Below are 16,273 nucleotides of genomic sequence, written 5' to 3' on the forward strand. Positions count from 1 at the left end.
ATTCCTGTTTTGCTTTTGTTATTTTACTTTTAGTGGCTCTTCTTGGCTTTATAACACCTACTGCAATGACAATGTGCAGACGTCACAACAGCAAACTTTCTTCTCCTTCCTGTCCTGTTACTGCTACTCTGAGAACACTGAGGTGGCTTAGAGGATAAAGGTGTCTGTGGGAAAGCTGATGACCTGAATTCAAACCCATGTGGTGGGAGAAGAGAACTGACCCCCACCTCCCTATCAACACCGTGGTAAATGGTGTTCTCTCTCTCTCTCTCTCTCTCTCTCTCTCTCTCTAAGTAAATTTTTTTAACCCAAAACTTAATTTTCCATGTAATAAACCCAAGAATGCACTGCTATTATTCATGATCATTTCTATGATCTCATAAATATAGCTTTTATAACAAATTTATTAGAAAATGTGCAACTCTTTAATAGAGGTAGTAGCATTATTTTAAATACTTAATCTTTACTGACATTAAAGATTCTAAGGAAGGATGAAAAATGTTAGTTCTGGCTATTGGTAATTCAGCCAAAGATTTTCTAACCCAACATCTGTGTTACTTGTAACTTTTCTATGTCATAAAACACAGTATTCTTGGGGCAGAAGGTTAATATCTCAGTGAGTAAAGTGCTTGCCATGTGAGCATGGGGACCTGCGTTCAATCACTAGAACCTATGTCAAATCCAGATATGGTAGTACCTGCTAGGAACCTCTCAAATATTAATATAGGACCAGCCTTAATAATATTCTTCCCAGGGTCCCAGAAGAGAAACTACGAATGGTGAGAATTATTTTGGGGAAAAGAATCTAAATACACAGAGCTCTTTGTCTGTCTACTTTATTCCTCTGGGATAAAATCCTATATCCACAGCTTCAGCTCTGTTCTCGTGCCTAGCTCCTTTCTTGCCTGATTTCTCTCTACCTTTATCTGCTGTCCCCTCTAAGTTCTGTCTTAATTCTCTCATCTTAGTTCTGCCCCATCTTGGTCTTTCTCATCTCGTTCTTCCCCATCTGGCTCTTCCTCATCTTCCATCTCATTCTTCTAGTTCTCCATCTAGTTCTCCTGTTCTCTTCTCTCTTCTCCTGCTAGTCCCTCTCTGAAAATAAAACTGCCTTTTTATCGCTTTGACCCTTATCTCTCCAAGCTATCTATGCTCCCAGTGGTGAGTGGGCTTGGTTGCTAGGCAACTTGGCTAGGCAACTTCCATCAAAGCTAGATGTACCTGTAAGTTGGAACCCTTTAGTTCTGAGTTAATTGTTAAGGGTGGATCTAAAACTAGAGATAAGACTTTGGAAAGGAGAAAGTTAAGCTAAATTAGCACATCTGCCAGGCCTTCTCAAACAGTCTGAATGCTTAAGTCTGTTCTTAGAGAGTACAGAGGTATCTCTGATAAGGTAATTTCCTCCTTCTGGAGATGGATCTGGCCAGATACTGCCAATGACGATAATTACAGGGAGGCTTGAACTGGGGTTCTGGCGTGCATAGCTGTCAGTGCACAAGGTTATCTAAATATTCCTTTAGTAGAGGGGAAATGGTGCCGAATAAATGATGGAAAAGCTACAATAGCACATGAGACATTCATAGTAGGAAACAGCTAGTAATCAAAAGCCAGTATCACCAAGACTCCTTGAGCCTCAGCTTGACCTCTGGAAGGCCCTTGGCTACTTCCAGGTATTAGCTTTGTCATAATCAACTGAAATCCTACTTCATATATTTTTGTGACTTGCAGCAAGGAACCCACTGTGGAGGTGATGACAAGTGAGCCTGACCATGAGTCTCAGGTCCAAGTGAGCTATCTTGTCTCAAAAAACAAAGTAGATGGCTTCTGAAGAATAACATCAAAGGCTAGCGTCTGGCCTACACACACACACACACACACACACACACACACACACACACACGAGTGACATACAGCAGCACACATATGTGCACAGACACACTCTCCCCAAAACGCCTGCATATCTTATCTCCTTATGCTTTAAGTTTTAGTGTATAGGACAAATATTTAATGAATGTGTTACCTCAAGGGAGTTTTAGATTTTCCCATTTGGTTGACTTCACATTTGGAGGTTGTAGGATGTTAAGAGAACACAGGGGTAAATTTTATCTATCCTTAAGAGCTATCCAATACCAGATAATTAAATAATAAGCCATTTTTACTTTAGGTCTACCATGCCTACTCAATAATCACATGCAGAATACTGTGCATCATCTTTAAGGGGTTGGTTTTAATTTGAGGACACATGTAGGTTTCATCATGCATTTCCTATCTCTAGTCTCTGCTGCTGGAGTCTTTGATTTTAACTACTTGGCCTCATTGTATACATTGTTGTCTTTCCACATTATTTTCTCTTGTTAAACATAACTTCTGAATGACTCCTATATTCAAAAGTTTACATTGAAAAACCAGACTAAAAAATGATTTCCTCCATCAAGCTCATCTGTGTCTGGACTTTCCAAGTGTACATACACCTCATTTGCTCCCATGAGAGACTATCTCCATTACTCACAAAAGCCATGCTCTCAAATTCATTTCCTAAAAGAATACATACACTATGACTTTTGAATCACTGTCCAGACCTATATTAATCCTAATGACATAATGTTTTGTGGCTCAGTTCTCATAAATGTAGTTTCAATATAGATAAAAGATGGTGATTAAACCTACCATTTTTATGGGAAGGTACTGAATTCATATTTTTACTGGCCTATTATTTACTGAGGTAATCTGTTATAGATTATTTTAAGGTGTGTTATTTTTGTTTATGTTGCATATGTTTAACTCTGTGAAGCTGTGCTACTGTGCCTGTCTAAAACACCTGATAGTCTAATAAAGAACTGAATGGCCAACAGCAAGTCAGGAGAAAGGATAGGCGGGGCTGTTAGGCGGAGAGAATATATAAAAGGGGAAATCGGGGGGGGGGGGGGGGGGGAGTAACCAGAGAAGGAGGACTCCAGGGGCCAGCCACCCAGCTACACAGCAAGCCATGGAGTAAGAGTAAGATTTACAGAAGTAAGAGAATGGGAAAAGCCCAGAGGCAAAAGGTAGATGGGGTAATTTAAGAAAAGCTGGCAAGAAACTAAGACTGAGCATTTATAACTAAGAATAACTCTCCATGTGTAATTTCCTTGAGAGCTGGGTGGTGGCCCCCCAAAAGAGTAAGAAAACAACAACAGTAATCCCCAATTCAAAGAAACAAGTAGTAAGCTAAAACATCCACTTCAGCTATGGCTGCCAAAGATAGCCTCACAGAGAGAACTGTTGTATTCCAGTCCTAACTTCAGGAATCTAGTAAATAGACTGAAAAGTCAATATATTAAATAAAACCTAATTTAGTATTACTTATTTTTAAGAAATGGGATTAAGTTCTATAAAGTAAAAACTTAAGAATGTTAGAATGTCAATTAAATAAAAATAGCAACATGAAGCCCTACACATCAGCCTTCACTATGGAGACTGCTTCTGATGCTTACCCAAGTCTTCCTAACATCTCGAGCTCAGGAACTTGTGGCCCACAGGTCTCTATCTGCAGGGGCTGGTATTCATAGAGAGCTTCTTCAAGCTTCTGGATCGGTGCTAATGAAATCTGTTGACCCTGTAAGAGAAACGCAGGAGACGCATTTTAATGATATTTTCATATTGTTATTTGTAGTCATTTTAAAGATGGAGTAAATCTCTCACAATAAAAAGAACAGCCATTAGGGGCTGGAGAGATGGCTCAGCAGTGAGGACCATTTGCAGCTCTTGTAGGGGACCTGAGTTCAGTTCCCAGCACCCATGTTGGGCAACTCACAACGACCTGTAACCCCAGCGCCAGAGGCTCCAACGCCCTCTACTGGTCTTCTGAGGGCACTACATGTACATGCACATTCCCACAACTGACACATAAATACAATTTAAAATATAAAATAAAATCTTTTAAAAATTAAAAAATAGCTACTAGGCTTATTCTATGGGTATAATGCATTACCATCACAAACTGCATTTTATGATTAATATCCAGTCACACAATTTATGAAGGAGAATGAAATTTTAATGAAGAAAAAGAAATTTAACGAAGGAAAATGAAATCCATCATTAAATGCAGATTTTGCCTTAATCAGTTTAGTATCAATAGAACCAAGCAAAATATAAACATAGTCCAACCTTACATTTTCCAATTTTTATAAAATACTTTCACAGATTTGGTAACCAGTGTTTTGGTTTGGTTTGGTTTTTTTTTTTTCTCAGTTCTAACTAGGGAAAGGGGCTAATAAAATCATTTTTGCAAAGCTCCCTCACATAAATACTTTATTTCTTTACAACAAAATCAGGCTTACGAAATGAGTACTATCTGTACATATATACACATACAATGTAAAAAAATAATTGATGATGAAAACTAAATTCAATTGAATGTCCAGGCATTTTTCTTAGCAGAAAGAACTATTAGGTAGGTACCTAAAGATCACATCTGAATACAAGTATACCAGATAAAATGCCACTCTGCCATCGAAACATGCTTACATACAATGTACATATTTATCATATGCTTGGGAAAGAATTCTGACTTATAAAAATTTCTATTTCTTATAAAATTCATGATTTCTGATTCTGGTTGTTGTCGTCATTTCTCTAACTGACAACGTTTTACCAAGGACGGTACAAAATATGTACTTTCAAGACGTGAATTTTAGCTTCCTTAAATCACAGCAGTGGGAAAGCATGTACTAAAATATTGGCAACAACATCTGAGTCACTGAGGTTATGGTATCTTACCATTTATTCTCTGAAGTGGTGGGGATGTCAACAATCACCTCAGAACAATTCAGTGCAGCCAGCAATTTGGTACTACAACTTGATGCTGTCATCTACAAGTTCACACTCAAGATCTATCTAATCAAGTTTAAAACAAATCACACACACATACACACACACACACACACACACACACACACACACACACACACACACACACAATCTGGGAGTCAGGAACAAGAGCTGCAGTAAACAAGCAAGAGACTGCATTAGGGCTCCATACCCTCCCTGTCATATTTATACCTTTATTTAATGTTCAAAGTCAAGTGAACAGGCCAACTCTGTCCTGTGCTGTTCTCATCCCCCCCTCCCCTCCCCCCCTCTCCCTCCTCTTCTCTCTCCTCCCCTTCCTTCCCCTTCCCTTTCTTTTCTTTCTATAGGCTTTCCCAAAGAATAGAAGCCGGCCTTGATAGAGGCTCACCGCACGTCTCAGCCTCCTGAGAGATGAGACTGTTAAAAGTTATTTGATTCCATTTTTTTTCCTCTCTTTCATTCAACCTCGAGCAAGAACTCCCTCATTGCCCATCCCTGTCACTACTGTTCCCTCTTTTCATCTACCTTTCCCTCCGTGGTGTTTTATCAACTCAATACTAATCACTAGTCTTACTCTTTGTGATGGTAAAAATTGATTGTTAATGTGACAGACTTCAGAATAACCAAGGAGAAGAGCCTCTAGGCAGGTATGTAAAGGATTCCAGATCAGGTTTGCTGAGGTGAGAAGACCCACTCTAAATGTGGACGGCATCATCCCGCAGGCAGTGTGGCCAGCTCCTCCTCCAGCTCCTCCTGCCATGACTCCCCACCATGATGGACTGTAGCTTCAAACCCTGTGAGTCAAAGTAAATCATTCCTTCCTTCCTAAAATTGCTCTAGTCAGGTTTTAGTCACAGCAACAAGACAAGGATTTAATATAAACTTTTTTCATAGAGATCAGCCTGCTTCTGCCTCCTGAGTGCTAAGATTAAAGGTGTGTGTGCCCCAAAAATATAAAGCCAGTATAACTAATATCAAAACCAAATAAAGACAAAAGAGCAAGAAAAAATGTATAGATCAATCTCCCAATGAATCTCCTTTGTCACCTGGTGAAGACATACATGCAAAAATTCTAAAGTAAATGCCTGCAAATCCAAATAAAAATCACCTCAAGTTGTTTCATCCCATAGACACAGGGATGAATCGGCATATACAAATAAGTACCACATAAATGGACTCCAGGACAGAAACCACAGTATTATCTCAATAGATATCAGCAAGCATCCTGACAGGGTTCAACATGCCTTCATGATAAAAGTCCTAAAGACATAAGAAACATGGGGAACACATCTCAACACAGTAGAGGCTGCATATGACAAACCTATACCCAACATTATACTGAAAGTGGAAAAACCCAAGACATTTCTACTAAAATCAGAAACAAGACAAGGGTGTCCACTTTTTCCACAATTACTCAGTATCACGCTTCAAAGTCTGGATCGAGCAACAAAACAAGGAAATCAAAGAGACAAAAACAGGAGAGGATGAAGATAAAGTATCCTTATTTGCAGATACCACTTTATGCACAAAAAAAGATCCTGAGGACCCTTCCAGAAAACTCATAGATCTGATAGACACTTTAAAGTGGCAGGATATAAAATTAACATACAAGAATCAGCAGCTTTTCTATATACCAGTAACATGCCAACAAGGAAATCTGGAAAATAACTTCATTCACAGTTGTTTCAAAACAAGAAAGAAAGAGCCGGGCAGTGGTGGTGCACAGGAGGCAGAAGCAGGTGATCTCTGAGTTTGAGGCCAGCTTGGTCTACAGAGTGAGTTCCAGGACAGCCAAGGCTACATACACAGAGAAACCCTGCCTCGAAAGTCAAAAGGAAGAAAGGAAGGGAGGGAGAGAGGAAAGAATGAAGGGAGGAAGGAAGGATGAACTTAACAAAGAAATGAAATACAAGACCTCTACAACAAAAACAATAAAACACTGAAGGAGACAATTGAAGACAGTAGCGAATGGAAAGACCTCCCATGATCATGGTCTGGGGGCATCAACATTGTCAAAATGGCTATATTACCAAAAGCAATCCAACATATTCAATTTAATTCCCATCAAAATTTCAAGACCATTTGTTTTAAGTTTAGTATTGTTTAAGATTTATTTTTATCTATTTATTACATGTTATGTATGTGTTTGCATAAATGTGAATGCAGATGTCCATGGAGTCCAGAAGAGGGTGTCAGATCTCCTGGAGCTGGAGCTGCAGGTGATTGTGAACAGCAGCCTGATATGGATGCTGGGACCCGAACTCTGGTCCTCTGCAAGAGCATTAAGTTCTTTTTATCACTGAACCAACTCTCTAGTCTCTCAATGCTATCCTTCATAGAAACAGAAAAACAAAACCTTAAAATTCATGTGGGAGCACAAAAGACCACAGATAGGCAAAGCAGCCTGAGAAAAACAAACAATGCTGAAAGTATCCACCCCTAACTCCAGGGTTTACTACAGAGCCATGGTAACAAGACGAGCACATGGGAGGCTCAGAACCAGACACACAGATCAACAGAATAGCCCACAGGACCCCAATATAAACCCACACAGCTGCAACGACCTAACTGTTAACAAGGGTGCCCAAAATACACAGTGAACACTAAACAACTTCCTTCACAAATCGAGGCCAGAAAACTGGACAGTCACACGTCCAACCATGAGATTCCTACCTTTCGCTTTTCACTAAAATCAAAGAACAAGGACCTCAGTGTAAGACCTGAAACTCTGAAACAGTTAAGAGAAAACAGCAGGAAAGCCTGTAAAATATAGGCATATGTAAGGGCTGCTGGGGAGGACTCTAATCACTCAGGAAATAATGCCGACAACAGGCAAATGGAACTCCAGGCAATTGAAAAATCTTCTCCTCAGTAAAATCTTCTGCTGACTGAAAGACAGCCTGTAGGATAGAAGTATATGCTATCTATACATACACTTGACAGAGCGTTAATACTTCAGCATATAAGGAACTTACAGTCTCAGCAAAAAACTCAAATAACCCAGTCAATAAACTGCAAATAAAATGAACATGCAGTTCTCAAAAGATGAAATAAAATGAATGGCAAACACATGAAAGACTATTCAAGCTCACTAGTCAAAAGAGAAATATACATTAAAACCACAGGGAGCTTCCACCCCACCCATTAGAACGGCAATCATTAGGAACACAAATACTCAGAAGTTAAAGTGTACTCTTTGAGAGGCAAAGAGTGCAGTACCCATGCCCAACAGCTCACAACCATCTGTACTCCAACTCCAGGGGATACGACTTCCTGGCCTCTGCAGGCACCTGCTTCACACAGACATACCCACATGGACACATACACAATTTACATACATATATATGACATACATACATACATACATACATACATACATACATATATATATATATACATACATACATACATATATATATATATATATATATATAAAATAAATCTTTAAGAACACAAATAACAATGCTGGCCAAGAAATGGAAAAAAAAGAACCCTTGTATAAGAAAACTGTTGATGGGAACACACTAGTCCAGAACTATGAAAATTGGTATAAAGATGATTCAAAAAAACTAAAAATAGATCTACTATATGATCCAGCAACACTACTCCTGAGTATTTAACTAAACTAAACTCTACGTCAACAAGCCCAGAAACGCCTGCACACTGTTTATTGCAGCACATTCGCAATAGCTAAGTTATAGCACCCACCTAAGTGCTTATTAACAGAGGAATGGATAAAGAAAAGGTAGTATATAAAAGCACAATGGAATATTTTCAGCCATAAAGAATCAGGGTATGTCATCTGCAGGAAAAGAGATACAAATGAAGATAATGACATTTAAATGAACTGAGCCAGTCTCAGGACGACAAATGTCATACGGTTGCTATCATTTGTGGTTCCTAGATTTTATGTGTATTTACATAAAATCATGTATGTAAATATGATGTGCAAGGAGGAATGACACCATCCAGATGATCAAAAGCAAGGATGGAGGACAGTAAGGAGTGGGAAGGAAACCATGGAAGGGCATGCTCAACTTAGATTCCATACTTAGATGAAAACTCATTTAGCACAGTACCACATACAATGAATAGATACAATGAAATCTTTTAAAAAGAGAGAATCAAAGGGATAGAAAAATCAGTAAGTGAAAGAACAGAACAGTGTAGCTTGTACTAGAATTCAAAGGATAAAGACTCTGTGCAATGCACTGGGAAGAGCAGTATAATTACCAGAGCAACGTGCCGTGCCTTCAGACAGTGAGAAAACCTAAGCAGGGAAGGGTAGTCAGGAGAAACAGTGCCCAGATGAAACTGGATCGGAACACACAACCTGAACTACAACCAGAAGGATGTCAATGCTAATTTGAAATGCAAATAGTAAGAAAGAAACCCCTTCAAGCCAATACCGGAACATCTTCTCTCCATCAGAGAAACAAATGGCAAGACAGAAAGCATGTTTGATGTGACAGCAGTCCACAGCAAGATGCTGTCACACAACGTTTATGGATATGAAAAGCAATTTAATAAACCTTTTAAGTAGAATGAGTAGAAATTCCACCTGTAAGGATTCCTAAGAAAACGTCAGAGACACAATAAATTCTTATTGATAAGTCTATTTGTTACAGTTTAATTTAATCTATGTTGTGAAAAAACAAAATGAAACAATATTGAAATGTGAGTTATCTTAAGTAAGTTGTTGGTTAAATTATAAAACAGTATGTGGCCATTTAAATTGTTTGAAGAGAAATCAATACAATATTATGTATAATGATTGCAATAATTTTTAAATGTGTAAAAAATCTATAAAAAAATTAACTATAGTTTTACCTGGGTAATAAATGATATATATTATCCATATTATATCTCTGTTGTTCAACTGAGAGCCTTGACTAATGCGTGAGGTAGAGAGTAATCAAGGAAGATGATTGACATCAACTGCACACCTTTACACACACATATATGTGTGCAGGCACACATATGCCCCCACACAACCATTCATGGACATCACCTATACATATATCGTGTGTGTGTGTGTGTGCGTGCGTGCAATTCAGCTTCTGCCTTGCAGAGTTTTTATTTCAGCAAATCATAAAGAAATTGTCTCTACTTGTATTTCTTTAGGCCATTTAAATAACACAGAAGGAACAGGGACAATGGAGGTTTCCAAGAACAAGCTCCTCCTCAACGGTAAATTTATCAAATTCTGAACAGTTCACTGTACTGCTACTGAAGCTGGGACCCAGAACCGTTCACTTCTGTGAATCGTTCACTTCTGTGAACCGTTCACTTCTGTGGCACTGTTACCTCAGTTCCAGGGCGACTTCCAGAGCCAGGATCTACAGGAAGTCTGCGAGAAAATCAAATACGGTATTTCTGTCATTTCTATTTTGGTAAGTGTGCTAATAAATTAAACATGTGTGCATGTATATATGCATACATGTGTTGGTATGGATTTTTTAATGTTTTAAGAAGCAAGTGAACTGAAAGAATGTGCCTGGCACTATCTACAAATCGCTTATTTAGAGTCACATTTCTGTGGTAGCTCAGGTATTTTCACTTTATTTTAGGAACAAGCAGAGTAATTTCTGTACTTTGCTGTTCCGGTCACTCCAGGGTGATGTCAGCCTGTCATCACTGAGACAGCTGCATGGTAATAACTTCCTGGTAAAACATCATTTCGTTGTGGGTACAGTTCATCCCCCATCTCTGACAGGCACACAGAAATGACTTTTTCCCATTACTTTTCAAAATTGACAGTAACTGTCAGAGGACGAATGCAGGGCGGAGGTCTGAAGGCTAGAAGGGAACCATGCACCATGCTGGTGTTGCCCCTGGAGTCGAATGAACCGAGGGAAAACAATGCAGTTCCCTATGTCTCCCTTACATTGCCTATGATGCGGTTGGGGAAGACTGGGAGAGCAAGGTGGTCTGTTAGGAACCCACGACCACTAAGCAGAAACAAGCCACTGCCTGTCCATGTATCACAAAAATAAACAGGATTTTCCTCCAATTTAATAGATGTCTGATTCACATATATTAAAGAAACACCCAAATGGAAAAAACTCATTTCTGTATTTCCCAATTCTCTACTAAAATCATCAAACAAGACAAATGTTTTAAAATGGGTAGACTATAACTTGAAAAATATTACTTTTAAAGCATTCTAATGATGATATTCCTAGAATAAGCCTTTATAATTCCTCTTTATCCTTCAAAACATGTTTGCCACCAACCCAGAAAATTTCCTTCTCAAAATGTATTTGCAAAGTAAAAAAAAAAGAGGCCTCATGCTGCACACACTAAGAAAGCACCTGGTTTTCTAGCTCAGCAGAATGCTCATATTTTGTAAATATGCTACAAACCATCAAAGAATTTCTAAATTCTCAAGCTGAGCTTAAGCCTTGTTCACTGTTATCAATTGAATGGTCCTATCCTAAAGAGCTAGATTATATTCTCTTGGCCAAGACAAGACTTTTAAAAAGTGTTTCTAGCACATTAGCTCTGAAACATCATTGCAATCTGCCTCCTATAGGGGAAGTACTTTGTCATACAAATTCATTTGCAATGTCTACTTGCAAAACTCATCGTCTAGTGTTCAAATACTACATAGAAGTTCTGTAATAATATTTCAACTCTACTTTTAGACATTTGTTGGTATAACAAGATAAACTACTGCAAAGAGTTTTGAAAATAAAAAGAAACTTACTCAAAAGTGAAAAGGTTAGATGGTGCCCACCTATAATCTAAGCATTCCAGAAGTCGGTAGGGGGGTCACACACAGTAAGCCTGGCACTATGGAGGTCCAAGCTACACAGAAGACTTTGTATCAAAGGGGATGGGGGAGGAAGGGAGGGAGGGAGGGGAGGGTAAAACCCAAGGAATTTATTTATTTGTTTTTGTTATTTTCGGTTTGCTTTTCCTTGGGCACTGACAAACAACAGTGTTGAGAGAACTGGTATTCAGTCTTTCTCCGATGCTTGTCTTGCTGCTGGACTCTAATTTGTTGCCAAGAGGACATAGCGTCCGGCAAATCATGTTTGTTTCTATAAAAAGACCAGAAAAGAAAACCATCAAGGGAGACTATCTGGTGAGACAAAACTTGTTTCCTTAAAAATGACTGTTGATTGTAAGAAAAACAGTTTGCCAGAAATTCCAAAATCAGCTTTCTAGGCATACAACAGTTTAACTGATTTGTTTTAAGTCCCTATAAAAGTAATTGTTAAGAAAGAATTCTTACCTTGGTACCAAAAATGAACTAGTAATTAACCAATGATAATGATAACTTACACAAATATCTACATTTTTTATCACAATAAAATATAAATTTGGTTTATGTAAAGTTATCTAAATGTTCCATTATTATGTAAGCAAAACAAAACCCTATTTCAGTGAAAACATAACACAAAGCTATACAGAGCTTGGTACATACTGGGAATGTTCATTTCAGGAATGGACAGGTGTTTTATTATGGCCCCTCCAATCCTCTACCTCACCCTCCCAAATAGTGTATGGTAAATCTCTTGGTTTAGTTGAGGTCTTTGAACTACAGAATGAATAACTACTGTAAAAATTTCTTGGGTTACGTGTCATATCGTGGCAGCCAAACAAATAACTAATACCCCATCCATTTGGGGGTTTTTGTTTTGTTTTGGTTTTGGTTTTGGTTTTTTGGTTTTTCAAGACAGGGTTTCTCTGTGTACTTTTGGTGCCTGTCCTGGATCTCGCTGTGTAGACCAGGCTGGCCTCGAACTCACAGAGATCCACCTACCTCTGCCTCCCAAGTGCTGGGATTAAAGGCGTGCGCCACCACCGCCTAGCTGGTTTTTGTTGTTGTTATTCTTTAAGGTTTTTTTTTGTTTGTTTGTTTGGTTTGGTTTCAATGTGCACTGGGTGTATGTCTGGTGGCCATGGAGGCCAGGAGAGAGTGTTTGATCCTCTGGAACTGAAGGATACAGATAGTTACAAGCCACCATGTAGGTGCTAGGAACTGAACCCAGGTCCTCTGTAAGAGCAGCCAGTGCTCTTAACTGCTGAGCCATCTCCACAGACCTCCTACCCAGGTTTTAAACAGTCCATTGCCAGAGGTACCAAGCACTTACCTATTATAGGAATATTTTAACTCATGTAGCAAATATTTAAGAAATGGTAGGCATTGTGATGCTGTGACCCTACTTTCAAATATTTATCAACATGAACAAACTAAATGCAATAATATGAATTTATAGCCATTCATCATAAAGTATAAGTACTTATTTATATATCAATATATAGGTTCTTTTTGAATGAAAGTTATATTAGTTTGCTAAAATGTCATTTGCAGAAAATATTTACAATCCATTTCTGAAAAGCACTTGGACTTAGGCAAACTGCATTTGCCCTTAGATATGAAGTCTAATTTTTACATATGTTTTCTTAGATGTTCAGTCTTTTAATAAGAAAAAACAATTTCTTCTTCAAATAACACACAAATTGAGGGCTTGTTTTCTTAACATTATAAATTGTATACACTCTGAAATATGATCAGGAAGACTATTTCACCTAAAAGGAATAATTCTTAGCAATGTTGACATAACTCCCTTCCAGGAGCACTAAGCTAAGCAGTTCTTTCTGCGGCATTTCACTGTGCCTTTGACAGTGCTGCACGCCCACTCTATGGACCAGAAGAGCAGCACAGAGCAGCCACAGCCCTTTAGACTTTTCATCCGAGAACACACTTATCACTCAGTAGACGTGCTGGTCCCACATACGCGAAAGCATCTAGAATGTCACATAGTCTGCTCTAGGTATTTTTTTTTCTTTTTGTTTTAATTTGGGGGATAAAAACTAATTTGATTCTATAGTCTTCCTTTTATCAAAAAGAAAAAAAGGTACCGTGAAGAGAGGTACACTTAGTAAAACAGTAACCGAGAGGGCCAGGAAGAAGCTAACTTTCAAGCCTCTCTCGGTTTTGCAGCTTTGTATTTAACGCTGCTAAGTCCTACCACAGGAGCAGTTGCTCGGACAGGTGCTGCTGCCAGTCAGCTGCCTTTGCTGAGGCACATTCTCCAGATTACCACTTCATCTCCCACCCACAGCAACCACGGCCTGCTGCTCTGCTGTATCACCCCTGCAAACAAACATGGTTACCAAAACAAGAGACAGGAATCAGATAGAACCTTAGGCAAAACACAGCTCAGGTAGGTTCTGCATCTACTTATTTTCTTCTATGGTTTTCTGGAATCCTTAGGTTAAACCCGAAGCTTCCTGGCTCTCACCATCTCTCCACAGACAATAGATAGAGGATAGATAGATAGATAGATAGATAGATAGATAGATAGATAGATAGATAGATAGATAGATAGATAGATATAGACAGAGCGAGGGAGCGAGCGAGCGAGCGAGCATGCTGCTGGTAAATTTTGGCCCCACTGATCATCTTATCATCAGGAGAAACAGGATTTAATGCAGACATACACCTTCTTACCTTCTCATAACATCTGATCTCGCATTGGAACTCATCCACACTCCCCTGCCCACAACCATAAGAAACTCCTACCCCCGCACACTGTGTTTTTACACATTCAGAACTACCAAATGAAGCAATTTGTCTGCATCAGGGAACTTAGGATAAAATTACTGTGAAGATTTTTAAAAGTATTCTTGGACAAGGTGCTGATGGAGTTCCGTTAGCCTCTTTGGGACACACTGAGAACTGTATTCGGTGTTTACTTTTAGGATCTAACTATGCTCTTAAAGCTTGATGTCCACACCGATTCTTAAACAGCCAGCAACACTGGGTTCTACCGTGCTTCTAAGCTCCTTTTACTCCGCTGCACAAACCTGTGACCTCCACTGTGACCTCCCCAAAGCAGTTGTACGCTTTGCTGTGGTGCAAATCCTCACGGACAAGTTGAACCTGTTCTTTTTGGCACTGAGCCCTTGAGCAGAACACACAGCTGAGATTTATTATAAAAGGGGCACTGAGGGGCATTATTTCACAACATTAATTCTTCACATATAGCCCAGTATAATCTTTGACAACCTTTGAAAGCTCTTAAATAAACAGATCATCTCTTAATTACAAAGTTTCTTATTTGTCACTAATTGCAGGGCATATTAAGATTCACTTTGCACTGGGAAAAAAGCTAGCACATAAAGCTTACATACTAAAAGTTGTAAAAATTAGTCTGTTAGTGTGTATTCAGAAACAGTACTACTTTTAATTCGGATCTTAGAATAATTACATCCCTTGCTGTCTTTAACAAGGTAAAAGCAAAATCACTAAGAAAAACCTATGCTTATGGAACTGTACTTTAAGAAAGTAAGGTTTGTTTTGTTATTGGTTTTAATCTTACACCACTCATTGTCTTCTGAAAGCATTTCAGTGACAGACTCTCAAAACCTGAGGTGGAGAGGAAGATGTCTGAGTCTACCTCTGACTTCCACAAGTACACATGTGTGTGAATGTACCAGAACACCGAGAGAGAAGGGAGAGAGAGAGGGAGAGGGACAGAAGAGGGAGAGGGAGTGGGGAGACAGAGAGAAAGAGAGAAAGAGACACAGAGAGAGGGAGACAGAGAAAGAAGGAGGGAGAGAGACAGAGAGTGGTAGAGACAGAGGCAGAGAAACAGGGACAGACAGACAGACAGAGGCAGAGGCACAGAGACAGAGATGGGAGAGGGGTCATCCTTTATCTTGAACTATATGCTGTGAACAAAGATGAACAGGGATTTTTTTTCTAAGTATCAGTTTGCTTATAAAAATATTTAAGAAATCAAAATATGATTCAGCAGTGTCAATGTGCCTAGAAAATGTCCTTTATTATCACTGCTGCATCGTCTACATCATGAGGAGGAGGAGGAGGAGGATCCTTCCGACCACCTCCATGTCATTCAATATCCCACCACAACAGGCAACCATCAACACGTCAAATGAAACCCTGACAGACTCTGCTTGTAGCCTGCTTCAGTGTGGAGACGAGGTGAGAGGATCAACAGTTCAAAGCCAGTCTGGACTTCATACTGAGCTCCTAGACAGCCTGGGCAACACAGCAAAAGTCTATCATCCCTCCTCCCAAAAAAGGCAAAAAACAGAGTGGGGAGGAAAGGAATCTGTTTATAATTAAATGACAACTCAAAACATCTTCCTGTAGAAAGAGCATTATTGATGACGGTGCAATCGCAGACTGACAACATATAAAGCACATTAATTATCTTTAATTTAGTCAGGCTCTGGGAACAATATAGGAGGAAATCGAAGAAAACTTTACTCTCTCTTTCCTGGGCACATAGTTGGCCCTTAGGCAAAGCTTTAAAATTCACCTTTAGATTTTTTTTTTCATTTGGCCCTTTGTCCCTTTGTATTCCCATCTAGCATCTAGTGCCTTTCCCAGGTACTCTATGTCTCCACAAGAAGATACTACTAAATCCCAAGAAGAAACACCCTCTCCTGCCACTATGAA

General features: G+C 39.1%; 1 protein-coding gene across 1 annotated transcript in view; it reads right to left on the reverse strand.

Annotated features, from left to right (window-relative positions):
* Positions 1-16,273, reverse strand: part of Mnat1 (MNAT1 component of CDK activating kinase) — a 167,282-nt gene that overhangs the window by 48,036 nt on the left and 102,973 nt on the right. Inside the window, exon 7 of the mRNA XM_052739600.1 lies at positions 3,474-3,595. Within this exon, the coding sequence (XP_052595560.1) occupies positions 3,474-3,595 (122 nt within the window). The remainder of the gene's footprint in view (positions 1-3,473; positions 3,596-16,273) is intronic.

Source organism: Peromyscus californicus, unplaced genomic scaffold (genome assembly GCF_007827085.1).
Source record: "Peromyscus californicus insignis strain IS unplaced genomic scaffold, ASM782708v3 Scaffold_15__1_contigs__length_86483966, whole genome shotgun sequence".
NCBI classification, from domain to species: Eukaryota; Metazoa; Chordata; class Mammalia; order Rodentia; family Cricetidae; genus Peromyscus; species Peromyscus californicus.